Source organism: Crinia signifera, chromosome 3 (assembly GCF_055691185.1).
Source record: "Crinia signifera chromosome 3, ASM5569118v1, whole genome shotgun sequence".
In the NCBI taxonomy this organism is placed as follows: domain Eukaryota; kingdom Metazoa; phylum Chordata; class Amphibia; order Anura; family Myobatrachidae; genus Crinia; species Crinia signifera.
This window is the reverse complement of record NC_139219.1, coordinates 324396158-324422386: the sequence shown is the minus strand read 5'-3', so window position 1 is coordinate 324422386 and position 26229 is coordinate 324396158. Positions and strand designations below refer to the sequence as shown.

Genomic DNA, 26229 nt, shown 5'->3' with positions numbered 1-26229 from the left:
TAAAGACCCACAAGTAGTACAACCCACACATCTATAACAGCCCACTGGTCGTGTCATAAAATGAGTAGGAACAGATTTTTTAGTTAAATTACTAATATCTAATTTAACTAGTAAGTCACTTAAGTTACTTCCCCTCTTATAAGCTGGCATAATGCGCAGCTTATTTAAACCTGGTAGATCTTTATCAGTGGTAATGAGGGGCCAGTGATTTTTAACTTTTTTAGTGACTGATTGACTATCACTAGCAAATTGATTAACCCAAGGGATCCTTTGATTGACTTGATTCATTCTGTCAGGTGGATTTAAAGTAACTTCCCTGGGTATCTGTAACACTTTTTCTTTGATTTTAATAAGTTCACTGCGTCTATATCCCCTTTCTTCGAATTTGGCTTGCATAGTATCTAGTTGTTTCATGGTCTCCTGTGGGTCACTAGTGATGCGCCGCACCCGAAGCATTTGCGAATAGGGCAAGCCCTTACGCAAGGGCAATGGGTGACAGCTCTCATGGCGGAGTAATGTGTTCCTATCTGTGTTTTTCACATAAATAACAGTAGACAATCTTCTATCTTCTTGTGTAATTAGGACATCCAGAAAATTAATGGAAGTGTCACTGATGGAAAATGTAAATTTCACAGGACTAGAAGACTGATTATGTATTGTGAACATGTCCTCCAATGATTGTTTGGACCCTTGCCAAAAAATTAACAGGTCATCTATGTACCTTAAATAAAGGACCACATTAGAACTGTGTGGTCCCTGATGGAACAGTAATCTGTCGATGGTGCACATGTAGGGTTTCCACCTAGTCCCTTTAATTCCGGACACATGTTAATTACACAGGTTCTGTGGCAGTTTAAAATTAGGTGAAGTGGAGTCTTGAAGTCAGCCAGCCACAGAACCTGTGTAATTAATATGTGTCCGGAATTAAAGGGACTAGGTGGTAACCCTATGCACATGAAGGCATTGGCGTACGATGGAGCCACTGGGGACCCCATCGCACAGCCAAGTTTCTGCCTATACATGCCACCATCGAAGGTGAAAAAGTTCCTGTTAAGTAACAATGACAATAATTGCATAAAGAGCTGGGCGGGGGGGCCCTTGTATGTCGCATTGTCACTGATTAGTTCACTCACTGCCTCCAACCCTAATTGATGGGGGATGCAGGTGTACAAACCAGTGACATCTGCACTACATAATAACATATTTTCTGGCCATATCTCAACCTCCTGCAATTTTTTAATCAACATATTAGTATCTTTTAAATATGATTTGGTGTTTTGTATGCAGGGATTGAGATACGCATCCAGAAAAGTAGAGACCTTATGATGCAAAGAACCCCTGGCTGAAATTATCGGCCTACCAGGGGGGTCAATTAAGCTCTTATGCACCTTAGGCAAGGTATAAAAAAGAGGGACAATGGGGAACTCTGTGCGCAAAGCTGCACTGATCTCTTCTGTTATAAGATCACCATTGACCGCTGTTAACAATAAACTGTCCAACTCCTTCTTGTATTCACAGGAAGGATCTTTGGTTAGGTGTTCATATACATTTAAATCAGTTAATTGTCTCTGACATTCCAGAAGATATTTGCTTAAATCTTGTACCACAACCGACCCTCCTTTATCGGCTCTTCTTATGACTACATCAGACCTCTGTGTAAGTCACGCAGAGCCTGTTGTTCCATGCGTGTCAAATTATTCGAGGAAAGTGTCTCATATTTAACAGAATCTATGGCATTGTCCATCATTCTAGTAAAGGACCGAATGGAGGGGTTGTGGGACTGTGGGTCATAGGTAGATTTTTCTTGTAACTTTTTCAGCTGTACAGGCATGGAGGGTGTCAAAATGTCACTATTAGTATTATTAGAAAAATGCTCTCGGAGCCTCAGGGACCGACCGAATCTGAATGTGTCCACTTTCCACTGGAATTTATCTCTTTTAGAGGTGGGAACAAACGATAGTCCTTTAGATAGTACTGCCACCTCACTCTCATTTAAAGGGATACTAGACAGATTAAATACGAGGTCCTTACCTATCGAGTGGTTTTGCGACCTCTTCTGCCTTTCGGTTTGTTGTCCGCGCCTCGTCCTGCTGGTGGCTTGAGGGAGGCGCGTGTGGTGGCACCTAAAGGGTGGGCATTGATGGTTGTGGACGTTGAAGGTGTTTGTACATCCATATCACTAGCAGACGTGCTAGTGCCATCGTAGTCGGCATAATTCCGATTTCTGCATGCTTCAACTTTGGCGGAGTATTACACTGATAAACATATCCCACGTGGCTTTAGAGTCACCAATATGCCAACTATTGGGCGACAGAACACGATGTTCTGTAAAAAATGGGTTGGCATACTCAATAAATGCTCAATGGACTTACTCCTGCTAGTTGTGGATGAATCCACTAAAGAACTTGGGATAGTAAGGAGCAAGTTAGCCTCATTTGAAACCACACATAAACCGGTGTTGTCTGCAGATGCCCAAACTGATTGGTGTGCTAAACTCAACCAACAAATTGAACAGTATCGACGTGAGCTCATAAGATTCAAGCGAGAGAAGAAACGCAAGGTAGAACTTGATTATGAGCAAAACAGAGTATACTTATGGCTGAGCACCGACAGACCTAAAGGGGGCAAGAAACCTTTTGAAAGACGCTACAGAAATCGGAATTATGCCGACTACGATGGCACTAGCACGTCTGCTAGTGATATGGATGTACAAACACCTTCAACGTCCACAACCATCAATGCCCACCCTTTAGGTGCCACCACACGCGCCTCCCTCAAGCCACCAGCAGGTCGAGGCGCAGGACGAGGCGCGGACAACAAACCGAAAGGCAAAAGAGGTCGCAAAACCACTCGATAGGTAAGGACCTCGTATTTAATCTGTCTAGTATCCCTTTAAATGAGAGTGAGGTGGCAGTACTATCTAAAGGACTATCGTTTGTCCCCACCTCTAAAAGAGATAAATTCCAGTGGAAAGTGGACACATTCAGATTCGGTCGGTCCCTGAGGCTCCGAGAGCATTTTTCTAATAATCCTAATACTAATAGTGACATTTTGACACCCTCCATGCCTGTACAGCTGAAAAAGTTACAAGAAAAATCTACCTATGACCCACAGTCCCACAACCCCTCCATTCGGTCCTTTACTAGAATGATGGACAATGCCATAGATTCTGTTAAATATGAGACACTTTCCTCGAATAATTTGACACGCATGGAACAACAGGCTCTGCGTGACTTACAACAGAGGTCTGATGTAGTCATAAGAAGAGCCGATAAAGGAGGGTCGGTTGTGGTACAAGATTTAAGCAAATATCTTCTGGAATGTCAGAGACAATTAACTGATTTAAATGTATATGAACACCTAACCAAAGATCCTTCCTGTGAATACAAGAAGGAGTTGGACAGTTTATTGTTAACAGCGGTCAATGGTGATCTTATAACAGAAGAGATCAGTGCAGCTTTGCGCACAGAGTTCCCCATTGTCCCTCTTTTTTATACCTTGCCTAAGGTGCATAAGAGCTTAATTGACCCCCCTGGTAGGCCGATAATTTCAGCCAGGGGTTCTTTGTATCATAAGGTCTCTACTTTTCTGGATGCGTATCTCAATCCCTGCATACAAAACACCAAATCATATTTAAAAGATACTAATATGTTGATTAAAAAATTGCAGGAGGTTGAGATATGGCCAGAAAATATGTTATTATGTAGTGCAGATGTCACTGGTTTGTACACCTGCATCCCCCATCAATTAGGGTTGGAGGCAGTGAGTGAACTAATCAGTGACAATGCGACATACAAGGGCCCCCCCGCCCAGCTCTTTATGCAATTATTGTCATTGGTACTTAACAGGAACTTTTTTACCTTCGATGGTGGCATGTATAGGCAGAAACTTGGCTGTGCGATGGGGTCCCCAGTGGCTCCATCGTACGCCAATGCCTTCATGTGCACCATCGACAGATTACTGTTCCATCAGGGACCACACAGTTCTAATGTGGTCCTTTATTTAAGGTACATAGATGACCTGTTAATTTTTTGGCAAGGGTCCAAACAATCATTGGAGGACATGTTCACAATACATAATCAGTCTTCTAGTCCTGTGAAATTTACATTTTCCATCAGTGACACTTCCATTAATTTTCTGGATGTCCTAATTACACAAGAAGATAGAAGATTGTCTACTGTTATTTATGTGAAAAACACAGATAGGAACACATTACTCCGCCATGAGAGCTGTCACCCATTGCCCTTGCGTAAGGGCTTGCCCTATTCGCAAATGCTTCGGGTGCGGCGCATCACTAGTGACCCACAGGAGACCATGAAACAACTAGATACTATGCAAGCCAAATTCGAAGAAAGGGGATATAGACGCAGTGAACTTATTAAAATCAAAGAAAAAGTGTTACAGATACCCAGGGAAGTTACTTTAAATCCACCTGACAGAATGAATCAAGTCAATCAAAGGATCCCTTGGGTTAATCAATTTGCTAGTGATAGTCAATCAGTCACTAAAAAAGTTAAAAATCACTGGCCCCTCATTACCACTGATAAAGATCTACCAGGTTTAAATAAGCTGCGCATTATGCCAGCTTATAAGAGGGGAAGTAACTTAAGTGACTTACTAGTTAAATTAGATATTAGTAATTTAACTAAAAAATCTGTTCCTACTCATTTTATGACACGACCAGTGGGCTGTTATAGATGTGTGGGTTGTACTACTTGTGGGTCTTTACTCACGGGTAGTTATATATCACATCCCCACACAGGCCGTAAAATACCCATTAGGTCAGTGGTCACCTGCTCAACCCGCTTCGTGGTTTATGTTCTGTCTTGCCCATGTGGTCTTTACTACGTGGGCAAGACAGAATGTCAATTCAAAGAAAGAATGGCTAACCATCGCCATGCAATACGGCAAGCTATCTCTAGTGGAACTAGTGATCAGCCGGTGGCCCGGCACTGTGTAACCTATGGTCATAGTGTAGCAAGTCTACGCTCTAAAATTGTACACCATGTGCCCCCCCCTTCAAGGGGAGGCAATAGGGGTAAATTATTGTTACAGGCAGAGGCAAGGTGGATCCACGTACTGGACACCATTGCCCCTAGAGGGCTTAATGAGCAGCATGGTTTACAAAGTTTTTTGTAGCACATAAAGGTCTGTATCACAGACACACATATTGGTACGCTAAAAATGTTTTCAGTGCTAGTAACTTACTGCTCACACGGGAAGTCTGCAGTTAAGTAGAGGATGGTCAGCGCAAATTATATAATATTATAATTCATTGTTAAAATTAAATAATTTATCTATATTTAAAAGATAATAATGCGCTAGTCTTTTGACACAGCTGGTATTCCTCTTTTTAACATTTTTTATATTTTTTCTCTTATAGTTTCACATATTTATTCACGTATTATTGATTTTGTAACTTTATGTATCATATGTTTAATTATATGCTAACTTTTATGTATGTATCGTATATACAGGTGTCTCCCAGGTACATATTGGCTGTGCGTGTCATGAGGCGGAAATCTCCTAGTCTCTGAAGTTTCCCTGCGTGTCACAGACCAGATGCGTCATTGATGACGCATCCAGGAAGTGCAGCGGGGGATAGGAGACGGAAGGATGAGACGCTGGAGGCGCCACGCTGATACCTGTGCCAGGTGAGTAACCCTGCTGATTACAATGGGGGGAGTGACCTTTTGGGGTATATAACATGGTGTGTGTGCAGTGAGGGGTTGTACCCTGAGGACGAGCCTGCGGCTCGAAACGCTGGTGTTGGTTATTACCTTGTGCTTAATAAAGCAGTGAAGATTTGAATTCACCTGTCTCCGAGTGACGCCTTGCTTTTCTACCTACATTTGGACCTTGCTGTCTGGGGAGGGCACCGGAGCAAGAAACCTACATTGTAACCAGTGGAGTGCCGGACCCCGCATCTCTTTATATATATATATATATATATATATATATATATATATATATATATATATATAAAAAACAGATGTAGATGGCACTCTAGAGATTTTTACAATACTGCACGGCGGCAGTCAATGATGCAACAAAAGTCAAAGAACACTGGTCTAGTGTGTCAAAGTTTCGGGCATTCACCCTTTATCAAGACATAACAGAATACACAAAACTTATTTACATATATAAGGCTGTGTGGGGGCAGGGGCACCTCGTGCAACCATCACCTGCACGGCACCCGGCGAACAGCAGATGACGTCATCCCAAGTTGGCTGTTTGTGATCCAAACTTGGCTGTTTGTGATCATTACTCCCCGTGAGTGCCGCCGCTACTTGTGTCGACTATCTACTCTAACATTGGAGGGCACCGGGACCTTTTGTCTTATGCAGCAGTGAGTGCCTATATAGTATGGAGGGACGCGGCAGTCGGGACTAAGATAAATAAATACACATAGCGAAATCCTCGGTTAACGTTTCAGCCCTTTAATGGGCTTTTCTCAAAACAGCTTATGTAAGCTGTTTTGAGAAAAGCCCATTAAAGGGCTGAAACGTTAACCGAGGATTTCGGCTACGTGTATTTATTTATCTTAGTCCCGAGTGCCGCGTCCCTCCATACTATGTTATCTGGACTCGCCGCGGCGGCTCCAGTCTCGAAGGCACCGGGCGTCCAAGAATTAAAAAGGAGTCGATTGCCGGCGCACTACCCCGATTATATATATATATATATATATATATACACACACACACACACACACACACACACACACATGTGTATATACATATATATATATATATATATATATATATATATATACACACATGTGTATATACATACAAACATACATACATACACACATGTGAACATACATACATACATACATATGTATATACATACATGATACATACTGTACATACACACACATGTGTATATACATACATACATACATACATACAGTGTATATACATACATACACACATACATACAGTGTATATACACACATACATATACACACAGTGTATATACACACACATATATATATATATATATATATATATATATATATATATATATATATATATATATATGAGAGATAGACGCAGCACAGCAGGTCAGGATATTATATGACTCACTCTGTTTTCAGCGCCGCCAGCCGCCGCCCATCGGATTCCCAGTCCCCACTCCTGTGCGCTGCCTGCTGGGGTCAGGGTTCATGTGGCAGCCGGCGTCCTTGCTCTGGGTGCCGCGGGAGCGGCTGTGTGCGGCCGCGCATGCGCACCAGCCCTCCCGCGGCCATTTTAACTTTGGGCAAGCCGGGGCTGGCCGGGGACTGCCGCGGCCGGCCGCGGCCATCTTTAAAATGGGCATAGTGCTGCGGCCGCGGCCGCTAACCACGTAGATGGCGGTCCGCGGCCCAGCAAGGGAGGTAGCGGCCGCAAATTAACTTAAATGAGCCGGCCCACCGGGGAAATACCCGGTTTCCCGGCAGGCCAATCCGCCTCTGCACAGTGTGATAGTCCACTGGTGCTGCTAGTGCCACTGCCTGCCTTGCACTGCCTAGTGTCTGCTGCAGTCTGCTCTCTGCTGTTGCCACTGGCTAGTGCCTACCAGTACCTATTGCAGTATATAATTCCAGTGTGCTGTTGCCCCTGGCTACCAGTACCTATCACAGTATATAATTCCAGTTTGCTGTTGCCACTGGCAGTGCCTACCAGTATTTTATTTATTGCAGTATATAATTCTAGTCTGCTGTTGCCACTGGCTACCAGTATTTATCGCAGTATTTAATTCCAGTCTGCTGTTGCCTCTGGCTACCAGTATTATTTATCACAGTATATAAATCCAGTCTGCTGTTTCCACTGGCTACCAGTATTTATCGCAGTATATAATTCCAGTCTGCTGTTGCCGCTGGCTACCAGTATTATTTATCACAGTATATAAAAATCCAGTCTGCTGTTTCCACTGGCTACCAGTATTTATCGCAGTATATAATTCCAGTCTGTTGCCACTGGCTACCAGTATTTATTGCAGTATATAATTCCAATCTGCTGTTTCCACTGGCTACCAGTACTATCAGTCCAGGGGTGCCCACATGTGTGCTGTATCCATCCAGGGGTGCCCACATGTGTGCTGTATTTGTCCAGGGGTGCCCCCACGTGTCCTGTATCAGTCCTGGGGTGCCTGCATGTGTGCCGTATAATTCCAGGGGTGCCCCATGTGTCCCATATCAGACCAGGGGAGATGCCCTTTTTTTTAATGAAAATAAAATTAAGGTGTTTTTTTTTTTTTTACTGCAAGGGCTGTTAAATGCGCTGTAGTCCAGGGGTGAGCCAAGAGTGCTGTATAATTCATGGGGTGTTGCTAAGTAAGGTGTGCTGCTCTTTTTTATAATTAAAAGAATACACATTTTTATTTTTACTGCAGGAATTTGTCTGCCGTATAATTCCATGCCTGCCGCCATGTGTGCCGTAACAGTCCAGGGGTGCCGCCATCTGTGCCATATAATTCCATGTGTGCTGTATCAGGTCAGGGGTGCCACCATCTGTGCCGTATAATTCCTGGGGTAAGCCAAGTCTGCCGTATAATTCATGGGGTGCTGCCAAGTGTGCTGTATTAGTCCAGGGGTGATGCTAAGCGTGCCATATCAGTCCAGGGGTGATGCTAGGTGTGCCGTATCAGACTAGGGGGGATGCTAAGTGTGCCATATCAGTCCAGGGGTGATGCTAAATGTGCCGTATCAGTCCAGGGGTGATGCTAAGCGTGCCGTATCAGACTAGGGGGGATGCTAAGTGTGCCATATCAGTCCAGGGGTGATGCTAGGTGTGCCGTATCAGACTAGGGGGGATGCTAAGTGTGTCATATCAGTCCAGGGGTGATGCTAAATGTGCCGTATCAGTCCAGGGGTGATGCTACCTGTGCCATATCAGTCCAGGGGTGATGCTACCTGTGCCATATCAGTCCAGGGGTAATTCTAGGTGTGCAGTATCAGCCTAGAGGGGATGCTAAGTGTGCCATATCAGTCTAGTGTTTGTGCCGCACACTTGTGTGGCTTATCATAGTTATCCAGCTACCTCGGTGCAACCTTTTGCCCTAAAAACAATATTGTAAGGTGTGAGCTGTTCAGAATAGACTGTAAATGAGTGGAAATTAATGTTATTGAGGTTAATATAGCGTAGGAGCAAAAAAAAAACAAAATTATGCGATTTTAGCAGTTTTTATGCTTTTTTAACAAAAAAATCAGAACCCAAAACCCAAGAAATCCAAACACAAAACACTTAGTAGGTGTTTTGGCAAAACCCATTAGAACCCAAAACCTCAAGGTAATCAGAACCCAAAACCCGAAAAGTGGCCGGTGCACATCTTTAGTGGACATACCTATAGGTTCCCAGTATACCATTATCAGATCAGGCCGAGTGTCCAAACCCAACCCAAAGTTTCAAGATTTTATTGTATGATACAATTTCTTTTGCTCATGCCTAATATTGTTGTATTTGTTTCATTCATGTTGTATCCTTCCGGTTTAAAAGGGGGGATGTAAATGCATGCTGTGCATCCTGGGAGATGATGTCATGCTGAGGGGACTTACTTCCTGTTGGTCTCCTGTTACTTTCACTTAGTGGGCGAGATGTACTAAGGGGAAAATGCGGTAAAATCCCTGTTTTATCGCATTTTCCTATGTATTAAAACCCGGCCTACATATGCGCTGGCATCGCGGCGGACAGGCGGCAAAGGGCGGCGATGTATATTAATCCATACCGTCCAGTGTCTGCCTCATGGTGAATAAAGACCTGTGTTACAGCCATGCTGCAGGTGTGCTCGTGATTCTGCTACTATACACATCTACAAATGTACAGTATGCCTGGACACTCCAGGATGCCTGGGAGGGAGCTGCACATTACTGACATAATAGGTGCCTCACTCTAGGGCAGAGCCGGCCCTAGCCTAAATGACGCCCTAGGCAAGATTTTGGCTGGTGCCCCCCTAGCACCGCCACTAGTTCCGCCTCTGACCCTGCTCCCCTTTCTCAGCACCATCAACCCTCATCATAGCAGTCATCATTTTGCTCCTACCCGCAATATTTTAAATAGAAACCCCCAAACAGGAGTATGTTCTTGCTGGGAAGGGGCATGGCCACCCAATAGTACCCCCAATTCAAATTATGCCACACAGTAATGCAACTTTATTCACGTTATATCATGCAATGGTGTCCCTTATTCACGTTACATCACACAGTAGTACCACTTTACCTTACGTACATTACTCCTCACATTATTCACATTATACCCTTAGAAAAAAATCCTGAAAAAATATTGTATTTTAAGCACCTCCATGGCCACACTGCAACCCAGCACAAAGCCGTGTGTGCTGGGCAGAGGAGAAGAGCTGCAGCTGCTGCTGTCAATTAAGGGGAGGGGGCCCGGGGCCCCCACTGGGCCCTTCCATCAGACTTTGGCCTGGGTAATTTGTACCCCCTACCCCTTTCTCTCGGCACCCCTGTAATACCACACAGTAATGCCCATTACACATGACACACATTATTAATGTCCTTATAACCATAAGGCCCCTTACACATTATGCCAACCTTAATGCCCTTCATACACATAATGACACATATAATGCCCCTTACACATATGTTGCACATTATTAATGCCCTTATACACATGACACACATAATGCCTGTTACACATATGTCGCACATTATTAATGCATTTATACATGATACACATAATGCCCCTTACACATATACCGAACACTGTTGCACAACCAACCCACCCGCAGACAGCACTCGCACAGCCGCTAACACTGTGACCTCTGCCTCTGCTTGGATACAGATGTTTCCTCATACATCTTGACTCAATAGGCCATGCAGCTCCTGGCCAGTTCTGCTAATGTTCGGTGCCTTTTTTGCTGAAAATTCATCTTATTTGCATTGTAATGACCAGCATACACAAGGAGCTTCCAATGATTAAAATGATATGTGGCATGCCTATATTCTGTGTGCGACTGTGGCTGTACCTGCATACGGAATGCTATGTTACAGTGATTTCCATGAATACACTATTTCATATGCAGATACAGCCTCACTCACACACAGAATATAGGCATGCTGCATATCATTTTAATCAGCAGAAGCTGCTGGTGCCCCTAGGCATTCCAAATGCCCTAGGCACTTGCCTAGTTTGCCTATGCCTAAGGCCGGCTCTGCTCTAGGGGGCCAGATGCACTAAGCTTCAAAAGTAATTAAATGGAGAGTGATAAACAGCCAGCCAATCACCTCCTACCTGTCATGTCGCAGGATGTGTTTGAAAAATGACAGGTAGGAGCTGATTGGTTGGTTGTTTATCACTCTCCATTTTATCACTTTTCAGGGCTTAGTACATATCACCCTCTGTCTGTCTTGATCCTGACAGTGCCTGTATGTATGTATTATGTATATGCCTATAGGGGCAAACACAGGATTTTCAGAAGGCGGTTTCCAGAGAGGGGCGGAGAAAAGCACGGAGATGGACACTTAGGTAACCCAGTATATGCATTTAACATAGTCATTACCCACCAGGGTGGGTGTACAATCAAAAATCGGGTCTGGGGGGGCATTTAACATAGGAATTAGGCATCTGGGTGCCTGTACAATTAAAAATCGGGTCCAATCGAGTCGCATCGCATGCGATTTTTGGTCGTACAATGCCCTACGATGGAAAACGTGGGCGCCGTGATAATACACAAGTACCCAAGCTACTAGTGTCCAGCAAAGGGGGAGAGTCCCAGCTTTTGGAATATACCCTCAGAAAAACTCTAAGCCAGACAGAACCTGAAATATCTGACTGGGAAGAGCAATTAACAGGCTTGGATGGTGACCACTGCTTTGAAGTCAGATATCTCCGGTTCCCAAGGGCCGATTTTTAAAATTCTTGTACCAATGGAAATAGGGGACCCTCAGCTTTCAGCCTAGGGCCCTTAGACTCCTGGGGGGCTTTCTGGGTACTCAGAAACCCCCCCTGCGTGCACCACTGGCCAATGTGACCCTGCCTGTTCGTATATTTAAGTGGCATTAATCTATCCACTTTGCCGTTGCCCTTGCGCTGGTATAAAATCTGGGGCATTATGGATGGTGTAATGGTTAGCATTACTGCCTCACAGCACTGAGGTCACGGGTTCGATTCCCACCATGTCCCTTACTGTGTGGAGTTTGTATATTCTCCTTGCGCTTGCGTGGGTTTCCTCTGGGTACTACGGTTTCCTCCCACACTCCAAAACTATACTGGTAGGTTAATTGGTTTCCAACAAAAATGAACCCTAGAATGTCTGTGTTTTTGTGTACGGGATACGTCATTGAGTCACCAGCAAGTTGTTAGACAGTCATTAGGTCGACATGGGTTAGGGTGACATTCAAAAGGTCGACATGGGGTTTTTCACTGTTTTTGAGCCGACATGTGCCGACAGGCGGTATTTCATGCCCTTCCATCCACTAGGGTATGGTGGGAAAATCAAATAGTCTGCTGAGCGTAGTCAGCCATGCGAGGGGACGCGGAGCACTTTAACCCGTGTCGACATTCGGGTAAAAAAACTGTGAAAAACCCCATGTCGACCTAACCCATGTAGACCTTAGTAAATAGCCCCGGTCACGTCACTGTGTTCTGTATAGGTTATTAGGAATGCGCAGTTTTGTGTTCACAATAACCGGTTTCACAGTCTGACGTCAAGCTGCCTTTTTGCGCTGCCCTTGGGAAGTCATTATACAGTATAAGGTATAAAGTTCCTGCGTATTGATAACTTCCTCCTCTTCAGCCTGTTAGTGCTGTAATGTCTTTGTACATATGACCTTGTTTGTTGCTGATTACAATGTTGTTCTTTAGTAACCGTCCTGGTTTCAGTGTCTTTGTTGAGCTGTTAGTAATGACCATTGTTTAAGACAAAGGATCAGTTCCATTAATGAGATGAAGAGAAGCATTATTATCTTTAATATAGGAGGAACGGGATGTACAGAGTCATGCCCCCCCCCCCCCCCCCCACCTGATGGCACCGCCTCGCCCCTTTATCTTGAGTCGGTGCCATCTTTCTGTCTCTTTCTTTCTCTTTCTCTCTCTCTCTTTCTCTCTCTCTCTCTTTCTTGCTTTCTTTCCCTCTTTCTCTTTCTCTCTCTCTCTCTCTCTCTCTCTCTCCCTGTATTAAGTTTCCCCCAAATGTATCAGGAGGGAACGCGACAAGAATCTCCAATCCCTCCTGCTCCGCCAGCAGCTAGGTTGCTATGGGGATATAATGCTGCCCGATGTCAACCTATTGCATGTGTCGAGCTTTTGACCATGCCGACCTAAGGTATGCTGATCTTTTTCATGTGTCGAGCTATTGACTGTTGACCTTTGCTGACCACATCCATTGTAATGATCATAGAGCGCTGACATTTTCAGCCGGCATATTGGTAAAGTCACTGTAATGGTACAAAGTGTCACTTTTAGGGATGAGTTGGGGGCATACGACCTCCTAGGTTTGGCTGGTGTGACTTACCTACAGTACGTAACTACTGTAGCACCTTTAACATTGTATGGGCCGGATAAAGGGACCGATTCTGATCTCCTCGATAGCAAGTTCATCCCTGTCCCAATGTTTCTGGGACTGCGCAGGGTCTATTATGCCACGTTCAGGCTTCCGCCATGTATGCAAAAGGCTCAGTGACTATACCAGTCGCAGAGCCTTTTGCACACATGGGAGTGGGCTGAGGGTGCACGGCGGCAGGGACTTGGGTCGCCAATGGAAACGCCCATTCCCATGGCTACGTGGTTGGGCGGATGCCTGGTCAGGGTGGTTGACATGACAGGACGTCAGCTGCCCTCCCCATCTTCGTGATGTTTCAGTATTGGCCACAAATTTCTGAAAATCTCATAACACGATTTTTGCCAATCTGCTCTTACTCTGAATCGGTCCCCACACCCAGGCCGACAACATGCCATCCCCCCCAATCGCATTCGGCATGCACTTGCTATTGCCGGCACCTCAGTGGATCCCCGTTGGTGACAACATAGCTGGGTGCACACATCTTTTATCATGTACCCAGCTTCAGTATTGGGGTCCCACCAGATTAGGTCACCTGGTCATGCTAAACACATCAATCTAAAGGTGCCCAAAGACGCATCAATTATCAAATGCGTTTTGTACTTTTTAAGTACAAATTGCATCTTATGTACAATTATTGGATGGTGTTTATGGGCTTGTGCGATGCGATGCGCGTTCCCGGGAGCCTGATATTGTATGTCGTGCTGCACGTACTTTTTAGACTACATCTGAAATTTAACATTACAAACATGGGTTCATCGCATCGCATCGCATGCATCCAAGTGCACATCGCATCGCAAGCTGGAAGAAAAATTGTATAGAACCATTGTACAGTCAAAAACACATAGCACAGTAAAATTGATGCGTCTGTGGGCACCTTAAAGGTCCCCATACGCTATGCGATTTGGGCACGATTTTGCCCAATTCGGATGAAAATCGGCCCAAATCGCATGTGGAGACATGCCCTCCGACCCGATGCGCGGCCCCGTGCGCATCGGATCGGAGTCGGCAGGTCGGACGGGCTGCACATAAGATTTTCTAAATCTTATGTGCTGCCCGGAGCCGTGCGGGGACTGCAGCTGGCGGAGGGACCTACCAGAGCCGGGCGGAGGGATCAGGGGGGGCAGCGCAGGTAGCCAGGCAGAGGAGGAAGAAGCTGCCATCAGCGGGAGCAGGGGGGCGGCGCAGAGCACCAGAGAGCCGGGCAGGAGAAGACACTGCAGCGGCAGCGCGAGTGGTGCCGGGAGCAGAGCACTTAAAAAATAAATAAAAGCCCATACAAACGCATAGGAAGCCATTGATTGGCTGAGACCTCTCTCAGCCAATCGCTAATTGGCTGAAGAGGTCTCAGCCAATCAATGGCTTCCTATGCGTTTGTATAGGCTTTTTTTTTTTAAGTGTTCTGCTCCCGAGTCCCGCCGCTGCCTGGCCACGTCTTCTCCTGCACGGCTCTCTGGTACTCTGCGCTGCCCCCCTGCTCCTGCTGACGGCAGTGGCTTCTTGCACGGCTCCCTGCGCCCCAGCCTGGCCAGCTAAGTGCTCAGGGACCCGCCGCCCGCCCCACTGCTCCCCCTGATGAGGATCACTAGCGCCCCCTGCCCCTCACCGCCTGCCCCCTGCTCCTCACCGCCCGCAGCTCCCCGTTACACGGGGAGCAAGCGATTTATCACATGTAAATTTGGCTCATCAAGTGACAAATTGTATGTGAGCCTCCCGGGGAGCTGCCGGGTGGCTCACAGGAGAATTGGGTCCGACTTGTCCTAAGGACAAGTCGGCCTAAATTAATGTATGGGGGCCTTTAGAGTGCAGAGATTATTATAACCATTGTGATTAGCAGTTCTCAGTACTATATACAGTGGGCATTTGTACATTCTCAGCAGGATTGTAACTGTGCCCTGCAAGGGCCCTCTGCCCCATATAGGCATGTGGGTACATAAGGTGATTGGGGGTTATTGTCTTCTTTATTTAGGGGAGAATTATTAAAGGAGAATGCTAATTATTTCATGTTGGGACTATTTTTTTTTTGGAGGGGGGGGATAGGTCTATTTCATAAAAAGTGAATACTCTTAAAATAGTGATAAACCACCAGCCAATTGGCTCCTAACTGTCATTGGGATATTTGTCCAGCAAGTGCTGCAACCTTCCATTGACGCAGGATGCAGATTAAAAAAAAAAACCCACGTGCCCATTTTTCCGGAGACCTGCTCACCCCTAGTGCTCAGAGTCACTGTTACTGTCACGGGACTCCATAGAAGGGAAGAAATGGGAGCAGGGAGTGTGGGGTGGGCCCAACACACCCTGCACTCATTATAGATACGCGACTGGGTGCTTTCCTCATCAACCAATCAGATTCAATTTAGTGCATTCCAAAAATGTTAGCTAGAAGCTGATTGGTCACCATAGTCAATACCTCCACTTGTCTTCTGCACAGAGCTGTGGTAAGTTCTATTTACGGAAAGTCATTGTTGGATCTTGATTTTCATTGGGACCCACAAACACATGGGGAAGTATATCAAACCTTGGAGAAAGTATAAAGCAGAGAGAAACAACCGATCTTCTTCTGTTATTTTACTGTGTGAAAATCGGCAGATAGAAGCTGATTGGTTGATTCATTATCCCCCTACACTTTATCTCTTAGCGTGATTTGATACATCTCCCCCACAGGGTGCTGATTCTGAGATGGCGACAAGAGGGCGATAGCATGTACGGAACTAACTGTGGACCACTCTCGCTTTGGTACACGCCATCATCATCGGTGCAGACCCGCCTACGGCACTGTTCCAACGGGTTCTGTCTCCGTTAAAGCAAAGTTGAGAAGCTTAAGGAAAGAATATTAGCCAGGTAGCCAGTAAGATTGTAAACGTTTAATTTCCCATTCATTTACATTATTGTACATTTCTTCAGATATGAAAATAATTTAGCAAACCGAAAAACTAGAGATTCACCGGTAGAGTCATCTACCCTTTCCATATGTACAACGCTGGTTTTTACGCCTTCCTTTCCAGGTTTTACTAACTTTGTACAGTACATTCAGAACTCAGTGTGACATAACATAAACTCAGGATGGGGTGAATACCGCTAGCTACAAAGTGGACTGGTAAGAGTTGATCGTAGGGTAGACGACGGACTTTAGGAGAGACATGCTGGTTTCACCTGAAAGAGCTTTAAGTAGGATTTCTCCTATCCTATTGGCCCTTTTTGTAGGAATTTTTAATGATGGCGTTTTTGAAAAGAGTCATTAGAGGTGTCTGGCTTCGTTCTGGGGTCATAAATCCTCCGTATCTCTTATCTTTGGGTGGCCCTTCCCACCGAAAATGGTGCATCTTGTATTTCCTATCTTTTTTGATTGGGCTGTCCACCAACTCGCCCTCTTCCAGATTTTCTTCAGAATTGGTTTCAGGGTAGTCAAACTCCAGGGACAACTCTCTCCTCAACTCCATGGGGTAACTCTCCGAGGATTCTTCTTCGGCGTCACTTGGGAAGACCTTAATGGGTCTCCTCTTCCTGCCCACTGGCTTCCCCCATCGGAAGTGCTCCATAGAGTATGACCTCTTGTTGTCCTGCCTGTCCTCCTCTTCCAAGTTGCTGTCTTGAGTGTTTTGGTTGTCGCTACTGGGAAACAGGTTAAATATGGGATAGTTGGCGATATCTTCCCGTTTGTAGCCGGCGTTGCTGCTGTCGGTGCCGGTGTTGTTTCTTCTACCAAATTTATTCCAGCGGAAGTGGCTCATGACGTACTTTCTGATGTTTTCGGAGAGTGGCTGCATGTGCCCGTTCCCGGGAAACACCGGCGACTCGGCGGTCAGATCCATTTTGCAGGCTTTAATACAATCCTGTCGGGAGACAAAGGTTGGAATATTCCTATTAGACAACTGTTATGACTTTCTTTTTGTTCAAGTAATTGGTAAATGATTTCACCAAACACATATACAATCCCACTACCCAAAATATGGTAACACCATTAATAGACAGATGATGGACCTTGTTCAGGTTGTAATCGGTGGAGTATTGTAACTCCCAGAGACATTGAAGACAGTGGCTGCTGGGCTCCAGCTGTCAATGGGGTCCCAAGAAAGGGGGCTGCTGAACTAGGATATATCTCTCTCTCCACTCATTTCCTAAAGATTTCTCCAGTCACTTCTGACTCACAAACCCCGTTTGCAGCTCCTTTAAGCCGCATAGTCTAGGAATGTGATATAACAGATCAAAGTGTTTATATACTGAGCTACAGGTGACTTACAGAAAGAAGAGCAGAAGTTGTTTTAAGGACTAATACATTCATTATATGTGGGGTTTATCAAAGTTTGAAGAAAGATACAACTGTGAGCAATAATGTACTAATCAATCTGCTCCTAACTGTTATTTTGAAAACACTGATTGTAACATGTAAGGCAGAAGCTGATTGGCTGGTTCTGTATCTCTCGCAATATCACCTTTCTTTGAGCTGTATTAAAGAAAAACTCTCAAGGGGGGACTCCCAACAGCCCCCCCTCACCGCGGGACACTGCCGGCCGTGGGAGGGACAGCGGGACAGGCCCTGATAATCGGGACTGTCCCGCTGTAATCGGGACTGTTGGGAGGTATGTGTGCAGGCCGGAGACACTTTTACCACCTTTTGTATTTCCTCTGGGCATCGGGTATGAACTTATGCCACTGATCATAATTCAAATGTTGTACTAGTAATAAAGGCAGGGTGAGGATTCTCCACACCAGGGGCGGCCAACCAGCCAGAATAAAATAGTCCAAAAATATTTTTAGGGATGCCCAAGAGCCAACATCATTCGTATGCCACAAATTGGCCATGGCCTTTAGCCCACACCCCTAGTATAAAATACATTGAAAAGGCCAGATCCAACATAAAATACAAAGGCAGATTCACATAATAAACGCACGCTCCAGCCCCAGACCAAACGGAACTAGTCACAGGGACCAACTTACAAGGTACGCTGCTCACAAGGCCGGATTATCAGGGGTGCCGAGAGGGGGGGGGGGGTTTCAGGTACAGTTTACCCGGTCCATGGCCTGTCAGGGGGGCCTGGGTCTGGACGCAAAGGTTTTTTTTATTTGGTCGGGAGTGCTCCGGGTCTGAGTGCGCCGGAGTCAGCTTTTAGTGGTGACATTGGGAGTGCGGATGTGGGCCGGCATGGGGGCAGCAGCATCACAGAAGTATTTCCACTCTCTACATCCAGGGCGTGGTGAGATCCTGCCACATGACTTGGGAGTTTACCGTGGCTCGACGACAGGAGGATACTTAAGGATGGGTAGGTTGTCCCTGGGTGCCGTGAGGAGCTGGGCCAGAGAGAGGCCACCTCCTGCAGGAGTACCAACTCTGGAAGTAACCCCTGACAGAGCATGTACTGTAACTCCATGACAACGAGCATGTTAACCCCTGGCAAAGCATGTAACCCATGGCAGAGCATGTAAATCCATGGCAATGAGCATGTTAACCCCTGGCAGAGCAGGTTAATCCCATGGCAAAGAGCATGTTAACCCCTGGTAGAGAATGTGAACCCCTGGCACAGCATGTTAACCCCTGGCAGAGCATGTAACTCCAGGCACAGTATGTAACCCCTGGCAGAGCATGTAACTCCAGGCACAGTATGTAACCCCTGGCAGAGCATGTAACTCCAGGCACAGTATGTAACCCCTGGCAGAGCATGTAACTCCAGGCACAGTATGTAACCCCTGGCAGAGCATGTAACTCCAGGCACAGTATGTAACCCCTGGCAGAGCATGTAACTCCAGGCACAGTATGTAACCCCTGGCAGAGCATGTAACTCCAGGCACAGTATGTAACCCCTGGCAGAGCAGGTTAATCCCATGGCAGAGAATGTTAACCCCTGGCAGAGCATGTAACTCCGTACAGAGCATGTAAACCCGTGGCAACTAGCATGTTAACCCCTGGCAGAGCATGTAACCCCTGGCAGAGCAGGTTAATCCCATGGCAAAGAGCATGTAAACCCCTGGCACAGCATGTTAACCCTTGGCAGAACATGTAATCCCATGGAAAAGAGCATGTTAACCCCTGGCGGAGCATGTAACTCCGGGCAGAGCATGTAAACCCATGACAACGAGCATGTTAACCCCGGGCAAAGCATGTAACCCCTGGCAGAGCATGTAACTCCAGGCAGAGCATGTAAACCCATGGCAATGAGCATGTTAACCCTGGCAGAGAATGGTAACCCCTGACAGAGAATGTTAACCCCTGGCAGAGAATGTAAACTCATGGCAACGAGCATGTTAACCCCTGGTAGAACATGTTAACCCCTGGCATCAAGCATGAAGCCCATAGCAACAAGCATTTAGGTAAGCGGAACTTACAATATGGGGCATAATATGTATGGTATTATATGTAATAGACATTACAGTGTGTGGCATAATATGCAATGAGCATTACGTTGTGTGGAATAATATGTAATGGGCATTATGGCATGTGATAAAATATGTACTAGGTATTACGGTGTATGGCATAATGTGTATTGGCCACTACGGTATGTGGCATAACATGTAATGAGCATTATGGCATGTGGTATAATATGTAATAGGTGTGTGACATGTGTAATAGGCATTACGGTGTAAAATTTTGTCCCTGTATCCACCTTGGAAGCAGTGGCGTAACAATGGGTCCGCAGAGTGTGCGGAGAGCTCTGTCCATGGGGGGCCCCAGGAAATTGTTGTACCGGGGCCCAGGATTTCTCTTGGCGGCCCTGCGGATAGTCACAGGCTGTCAGTGCTGGGAGCCACATGTAACTACAGAAAGCCACAGGTTGGCCACCACTGCCTATACCCAGAGGCGTAGGGAGGGTGGCTCTGGTGGACGTCAAGCTCCAGGAGCCGAGGAGAAGAGAGGGCACGCTGCCGGCCCCTTCTTGAGGATGGGTCACTGGGTCAACACAAATTATGTTGACATGCATTGGGTCAACCACAGAAGGTTGACAATGGCTAGGTTGACAGTCAAAATGCCGACATGAGTGTCCTCCTGCACACAGTATCCTGCATTCGTTTCATGTGAAACTCGCCAAAGGCGCTTGCTCCAGGGGATTGCACATGTGCAGATTCGTGCATGCACATGCGCAAATTACAACAATTGGCCGGACTAGCGAATTTCGCATGTCTGAATTGCCCCCTTAGTACATAGATCCCCAAATAATTGTAATGTAATGAACACGCCAACCCATGTACACGGGGAGAGAAGACTGATGGATCTCCGGCACATAGCAGGGGCTGATAGAAATGGTGGCAGTGGTGGCGTCCAGCATTAATACAATGGTCAGCAGTCTCCTCTTGCAGACGCACAATCCCCCATATTAGGTGATAGGGTCCCCACGTTAGCATAAGGCAGTAATTCAGGCCGGTAACTACAGCCACTTAGCGGCAGCACCAAGTCCCTGTGTGTATACCAGAGATGCTGGAACAGCCATTGAACATTTGGGACAGACCCTATTTCATTGAGAGCGGCATCAAACTTGTGGGATAATGGGCCTAATTCAGACTTGATTGCAGAGCAAATTTGTTCTCAAAATGGGCAAAACCATGCTGCACTGCAGGTGGGGCAGATGTAACATGTGCAGAGAGAGTAAGATTTGGGGGAGTAGTACTGTTTCTATGTAAGATAAATACTGGCTGCTCTATTCTTAAGGGGCATATTCTTTATTTATACAGTACTGTACACTGTAATTAAGATTTCAATTTGATCACGCCCCACCCAAATCTAACTCTCTCTGCACCTGTTACATCAGCCTCACCTGCAGTGCATCATATTTTTGCCCATTTAGAGAACAAATTAGTCCTCCAATCAGGTCTGACTTATAGGTAGAAAGCGATGATACATGTGCAGTATCTCACCAGAATCCTGTCGTCGCTGTTGAGGTCTGCGCAATTACTGCTCTCCCAGCACTGGCTCTGCACCTCTCCCACATGAAATATAAACACCCCGAGCAAGACGAGGACACAGCTCCAAACGGGCGGTGGCATTCTCAGGTGGAAGTGCTGAAACAGAGAGGAGACTTTGTTACACGCTGATTGCATGGAAACTTCTTACACAGTCATAATCCACAGCAATGGTTTCAGCGTTACTGTTCTGACGACTCAGTGATGTCACAAGGCGACATAACGGTAACACAAAACCCAGGTACTAAGAAGACACCCGCTGGAATATACACTCCGTCACCTGTTGGTATATAGTAACACTCCCATCACCCGCTGGTATATAGTAACACTCCCATCACCCGTTGGCATATATAAAACTCCCATCACCCGGTGGTATATAGTAACACTACTGTCACCCGCTGGTATATAGCAAAGCTCCCATCACCCGCTGGTATATAGTAACACTCCCATCACCCGCTGGTATATAGTAACACTCCCATCACCCGCTGGTATATAGTAACACTCCCGTCACCCGCTGGTATATAGTAACACTCCCGTCACCCGCTGGTATATAGTAACACTCCCATCACCCGCTGGTATATAGTAACACTCCCATCACCCGCTGGTATATAGTAACACTCCCGTCACCCGCTGGTATATAGTAACACTCCCGTCACCCGCTGGTATATAGTAACAATTCCGTCCTCCGCTGGTATATAGTAACACTCCCGTCACCCGCTGGTATATAGTAACACTCCCATCACCCGCTGGTATATAGTAACACTCCCATCACCCGCTGGTATATAGTAGCACTCCCATCACCCACTGGTATATAGTAACACTCCCATCACCCGCTGGTATATAGTAACACTCCCATCACCCGCTGGTATATAGTAACACTCCCGTCACCCGCTGGTATATAGTAACACTCCCGTCACCCGCTAGTATATAGTAACTCTCCCATCACCCGCTGGTATATAGCAACGCTCCCGTCCTCCGCTGGTATATAGTAACACTCCCGTCATCCGCTGGTATATAGTAACTCTCCCATCACCCCTGGTATATAGTAACACTCCCATCACCCCTGGTATATAGTAGCACTCCAGTCACCCCTGGTATATAGTAACACTCCCATCACCCCTGGTATATAGTAGCAATCCTGTCTAATGCTTCAACTGTCACCCGCTGGTATATAGTAACACTCCCGTCACCCGCTGGTATATAGTAACTCTACCGTCAACCCTGGTATATAGTAACAATCCTGCCCAGTGCTTCTACCTTCACCCGCTGGTATATAGTAACACTCCTGCCCGGAGCTTCTCCCATCACCCACTGGTATATAGTAACACTCCAGCCTGGTGCTTCTCCCATCACCTTCTGGTATATACTGTAGTAACACTCCCGCCACCCACTGGTATATTGTAACACTCCTGCCCAGAGCTTCTCCAGTCACCCCTTGATATAACCCAGCATAACAGCATAATAAACCAGCATAGTTGCAATATACATCACTTAATATAACAAACACATGAACAAAAAACACGGCATGCAAAACATCACATAAAACACAAATCGCATATACTGCTGCCTTTTTACTGTGAATTACAGTAATGAGTCACCGCTGATCATGACTGTGTTCCAACATCTTCTTGAAATTGTGGCAAACACCTAGAACCTGCCCATGCTGGTCTTTTCTCCCCCAGTTCGCTGGGTCAAAAGAGATAGGTGGCTTTCATGGTCCCCACCCAATAAAGTTTTCACCAAATTGTCAAATAAAGCTATGGTATCAATCCTGTTTGTGACGCCAAATGTGAAACCCGGGCCGGGGTATGGAAGCGGAGGTAAAGAATGGTGATAGCAGGCCAACTTATCACAAACAGCAAGCAGTTTATTCCCTGTTCAGACAGGGTTATTGTCAAGGTTATCATATATCAATCCTTATTCTCCTATCTCCAGCACAGTCTTCATATAGGCTACATCAGATTACAGCCATTCAGCTTTGCCTTTCATTCACTTAAAAGGCAACATCAGCATAAATAATGATGGGACAGAAATACATTGCATACCTGGGCATTCAGGGAATCAGTAGTCCTATAGCCACAAACTGAGATTAATTTTGATGCGTTCTTGCTTATTCACTGGCGGATCTCTCTTGCAGTCTATCTACTGGGATTTCTCTTTCACACATCTCTGGGGGCCTTTCACACCTCACATGGTTTGTTACCACTCACCCAGACCATCTTCTCACAAGACTTACACCTCCCGTCCTGCTTCTAGGGTACCTCTGAAGGTTGGGATACCCCGTGCTTTCTCCCACTGCTGCCTCATGCTGTTACTGCCTCATTCCTTTCACTGATCTCTCCTGCTGCTCTCCTTTCCTTAAGGCCAGGGGTTGTGAAATATCATTCTGCTTGTTCTCCAGTACCCCAATCTGGGCTTTAATCCCTGGACACTTTAGCCTGCACCTCTCATACACCTTAGCTCACACTCAACTACAGCATATCCTTTGTTCTAAAACTTCTTGTCCTAAGAAAACCCCCTCACTTCTTGTCCTATCCCCTTACATGTGGCAGGACCTGGAAGAAAAGGTTTGGGGACCAAAAACTCCCCCACTCACTGATAAGGCTGCTATTCTAAAGCTTTTCACTAAACAGTTCAGCTAAAGGCTGGGATTCCACACGGGTTGTTAAGTAATACACATGCAAGACGCAGGGCACGCTCACCCGGACGCAGCAAAGGCTGGAAGGCATACATGCTACAGTGACACACAGCAATGACCTAAGCTTTGCTACATACAGAACAGAGTACATGTCTCATTCTTTTACAGAGCCCATGATATTGTATCTGCCGCACTGTACAATGCAGCCATTATGCACAGATAGGACCTTGGGGAACTAAAAGGATGCGACATAGACTTATTATTATACAATGTGATCTTACGCTTTTATCTTTATCTCACAAACGTCTCTAAGGGGCCTATGTACTAAGCGTTAGAAAGTGGGGAGAGATAATGTTCCAGCCAATCAGCTCCTAACTGCCATATTATAGGCTGTGTTTGAAAAATGACAGTTTCAGCAGGCTTACACCATAGAAGTCTATTTACTAAGCCTTTGCAAGAGATAAAGGGGATGGAGAAAAAGTACCTGCCAGTCAGCCCCTAACTGTCATGTTACAGGCTGTGAAAAATGAAAGTAGCTCATTGGCTGGCACTTTATCTCCCTCCAAGGCATCTCTCTCGAAAGCTTAGTAAATTACCTCTATGTTCTAAGCCTTGAAGAGAGAAAAACTAATTTTTTTTCACAGTCTGTAACATGGTAGTTAGGAGCTGATTGGCTGGGACTTACTTTATTGGGGTGCTGAGGGCCTACACAAAGTGGGTCAGGGAAGCAACATATGGCAAAGTTGCATAACATAGAGGGGGTAGAGGACATTAATTGGGGACAGATGAGGTTCACAGCCACTAACTACTGCAATCCCAACACTGCTGGGGGCCCAAAAAGGGGCCCAGCCACAACAAAGTGGGTCAGGGATGCAAGATATGGCAGAGTTGCATAACATAAATGGGGTAGAGAACATGGGGTCTAAGAGCCCACCACAATTGAATGGGAGTTTTGAAATCTGCCTCCCCGCTACCGCAGAGTCTCTCTGAGGCGGATAGCGCTGCCAACGCTGCTGTCCGTCAGACTGACATGACAGGCAGCAGCAGCAGAAGTTGGCGCCTCTCCTGCCCGGCGCTTTCCTGTTCTGCAGGTTATAGCTGTGTGCCAGCAGTGCCGTAACAACAGCCCTTTATCGGATATGATATATCGCAGGTGCAGCACCTGTGATATGACTGATGCATCTGATTCCAAAAGATCATACGTGCTGCTTGTTTCCCATGCACATCGGGAACCCGCATTGGGTCACATCGGATGACAAACAGGTCCAATTCGGTTATTCATCCGATATATCGGCCCGATCCGTCAGAATCAGGCCAAATCGGACCTGTGTATGGGCACCTTTAGATGCAGGTTCTCCCTTCACGGCTTGATATACGGTATAAAAAGTCCCTATAACTGTGAAAAGCAAATGGGACACACAACTCTTCATAGACACTATGGGGTTAATTTACTAAGATGTGAGCGCTATTGACGACGGGATGTTGCCAATAGCAACCAATCAAAAGCTACTTCTTATGTATTTAGCAGATCCTAGAAGCTAACATATAGAAACTGATTGGTTGCTACGGGCAACCTCCCATCTTCAATAGAACTCCCATCTTAGTAAACAAAGAGAGGGGCGCTAATGTACTCACTGCGGCAATCTCGCGCACAGCGAATGCGTGAAAATATGCTGCCGCTTGGTAAGGGATTGAGCTGACCACAACCATCCTCACAGTGGTGGTGGCAGATCCTTCTCGGTAGCCCTATGGTCCTGCAGAATGTCCATGTGATCTGAGGCACGGGCGCCATCATTTCTGCCTTTGGATCACTGTCGTAGGCTGAGACATTCCCTGGTAAGGGTTACGTTGCTCCTGCACTTTTGTGCTCCTCAAAAGGTCCCTGACTGTCCTCACTGCCCACCTGCCCAACTTGTAAATGGCCCTGATGATATGATGATCGGCCATAGTTATATTGAATCATCCCTGTCTGACTTCATTTTTCCACAGACTTAGTACAGCCAGATCTTTCTTTGCGGCTCATCATTTAGGAGCCTCTGCTCTGGGCATGTGCAGAGCTCCTCCAATGACAGCCCGGCAGATGCTCCTCTTTGACTGGACCCTCCCCTGAGGAGCACAGCCGCTCAGGGTATGAGGATAATAGCCTCTGCCTTATATTCCCTGTATTCTGGAACCTAAGAAATGTATATTAGCTCTCC

At 46.1% G+C, this 26229-nt stretch overlaps 2 protein-coding genes across 3 annotated transcripts in view; one reads left to right on the top strand and one right to left on the bottom strand.

Moving 5' to 3' along the window:
* The first annotated feature begins 13120 nt into the window (after positions 1 to 13120).
* Positions 13121 to 26229, top strand: part of LOC146064866 (ryncolin-2-like) — an 85921-nt gene continuing 72812 nt past the window's right edge. Inside the window, exons 1-2 of one of the 2 annotated variants that reach the window (XM_083178806.1) lie at positions 13121 to 13269; positions 16168 to 16344. The gene's annotated coding sequence lies outside the window, so the exon portion shown is untranslated. The remainder of the gene's footprint in view (positions 13270 to 16167; positions 16345 to 26229) is intronic. The other variant, XM_083178809.1, reaches the window with a different exon arrangement.
* POMC (proopiomelanocortin) overlaps positions 16353 to 26229 on the bottom strand; it is a 50909-nt gene continuing 41032 nt past the window's right edge. The window contains exons 3-4 of the mRNA XM_083178811.1: positions 21349 to 21492; positions 16353 to 17336 (exon numbers count right to left, since the gene is read on the bottom strand). Of these exons, the coding sequence (XP_083034937.1) occupies positions 16689 to 17336; positions 21349 to 21492 (792 nt within the window). The 3' untranslated portion in view covers positions 16353 to 16688. The remainder of the gene's footprint in view (positions 17337 to 21348; positions 21493 to 26229) is intronic.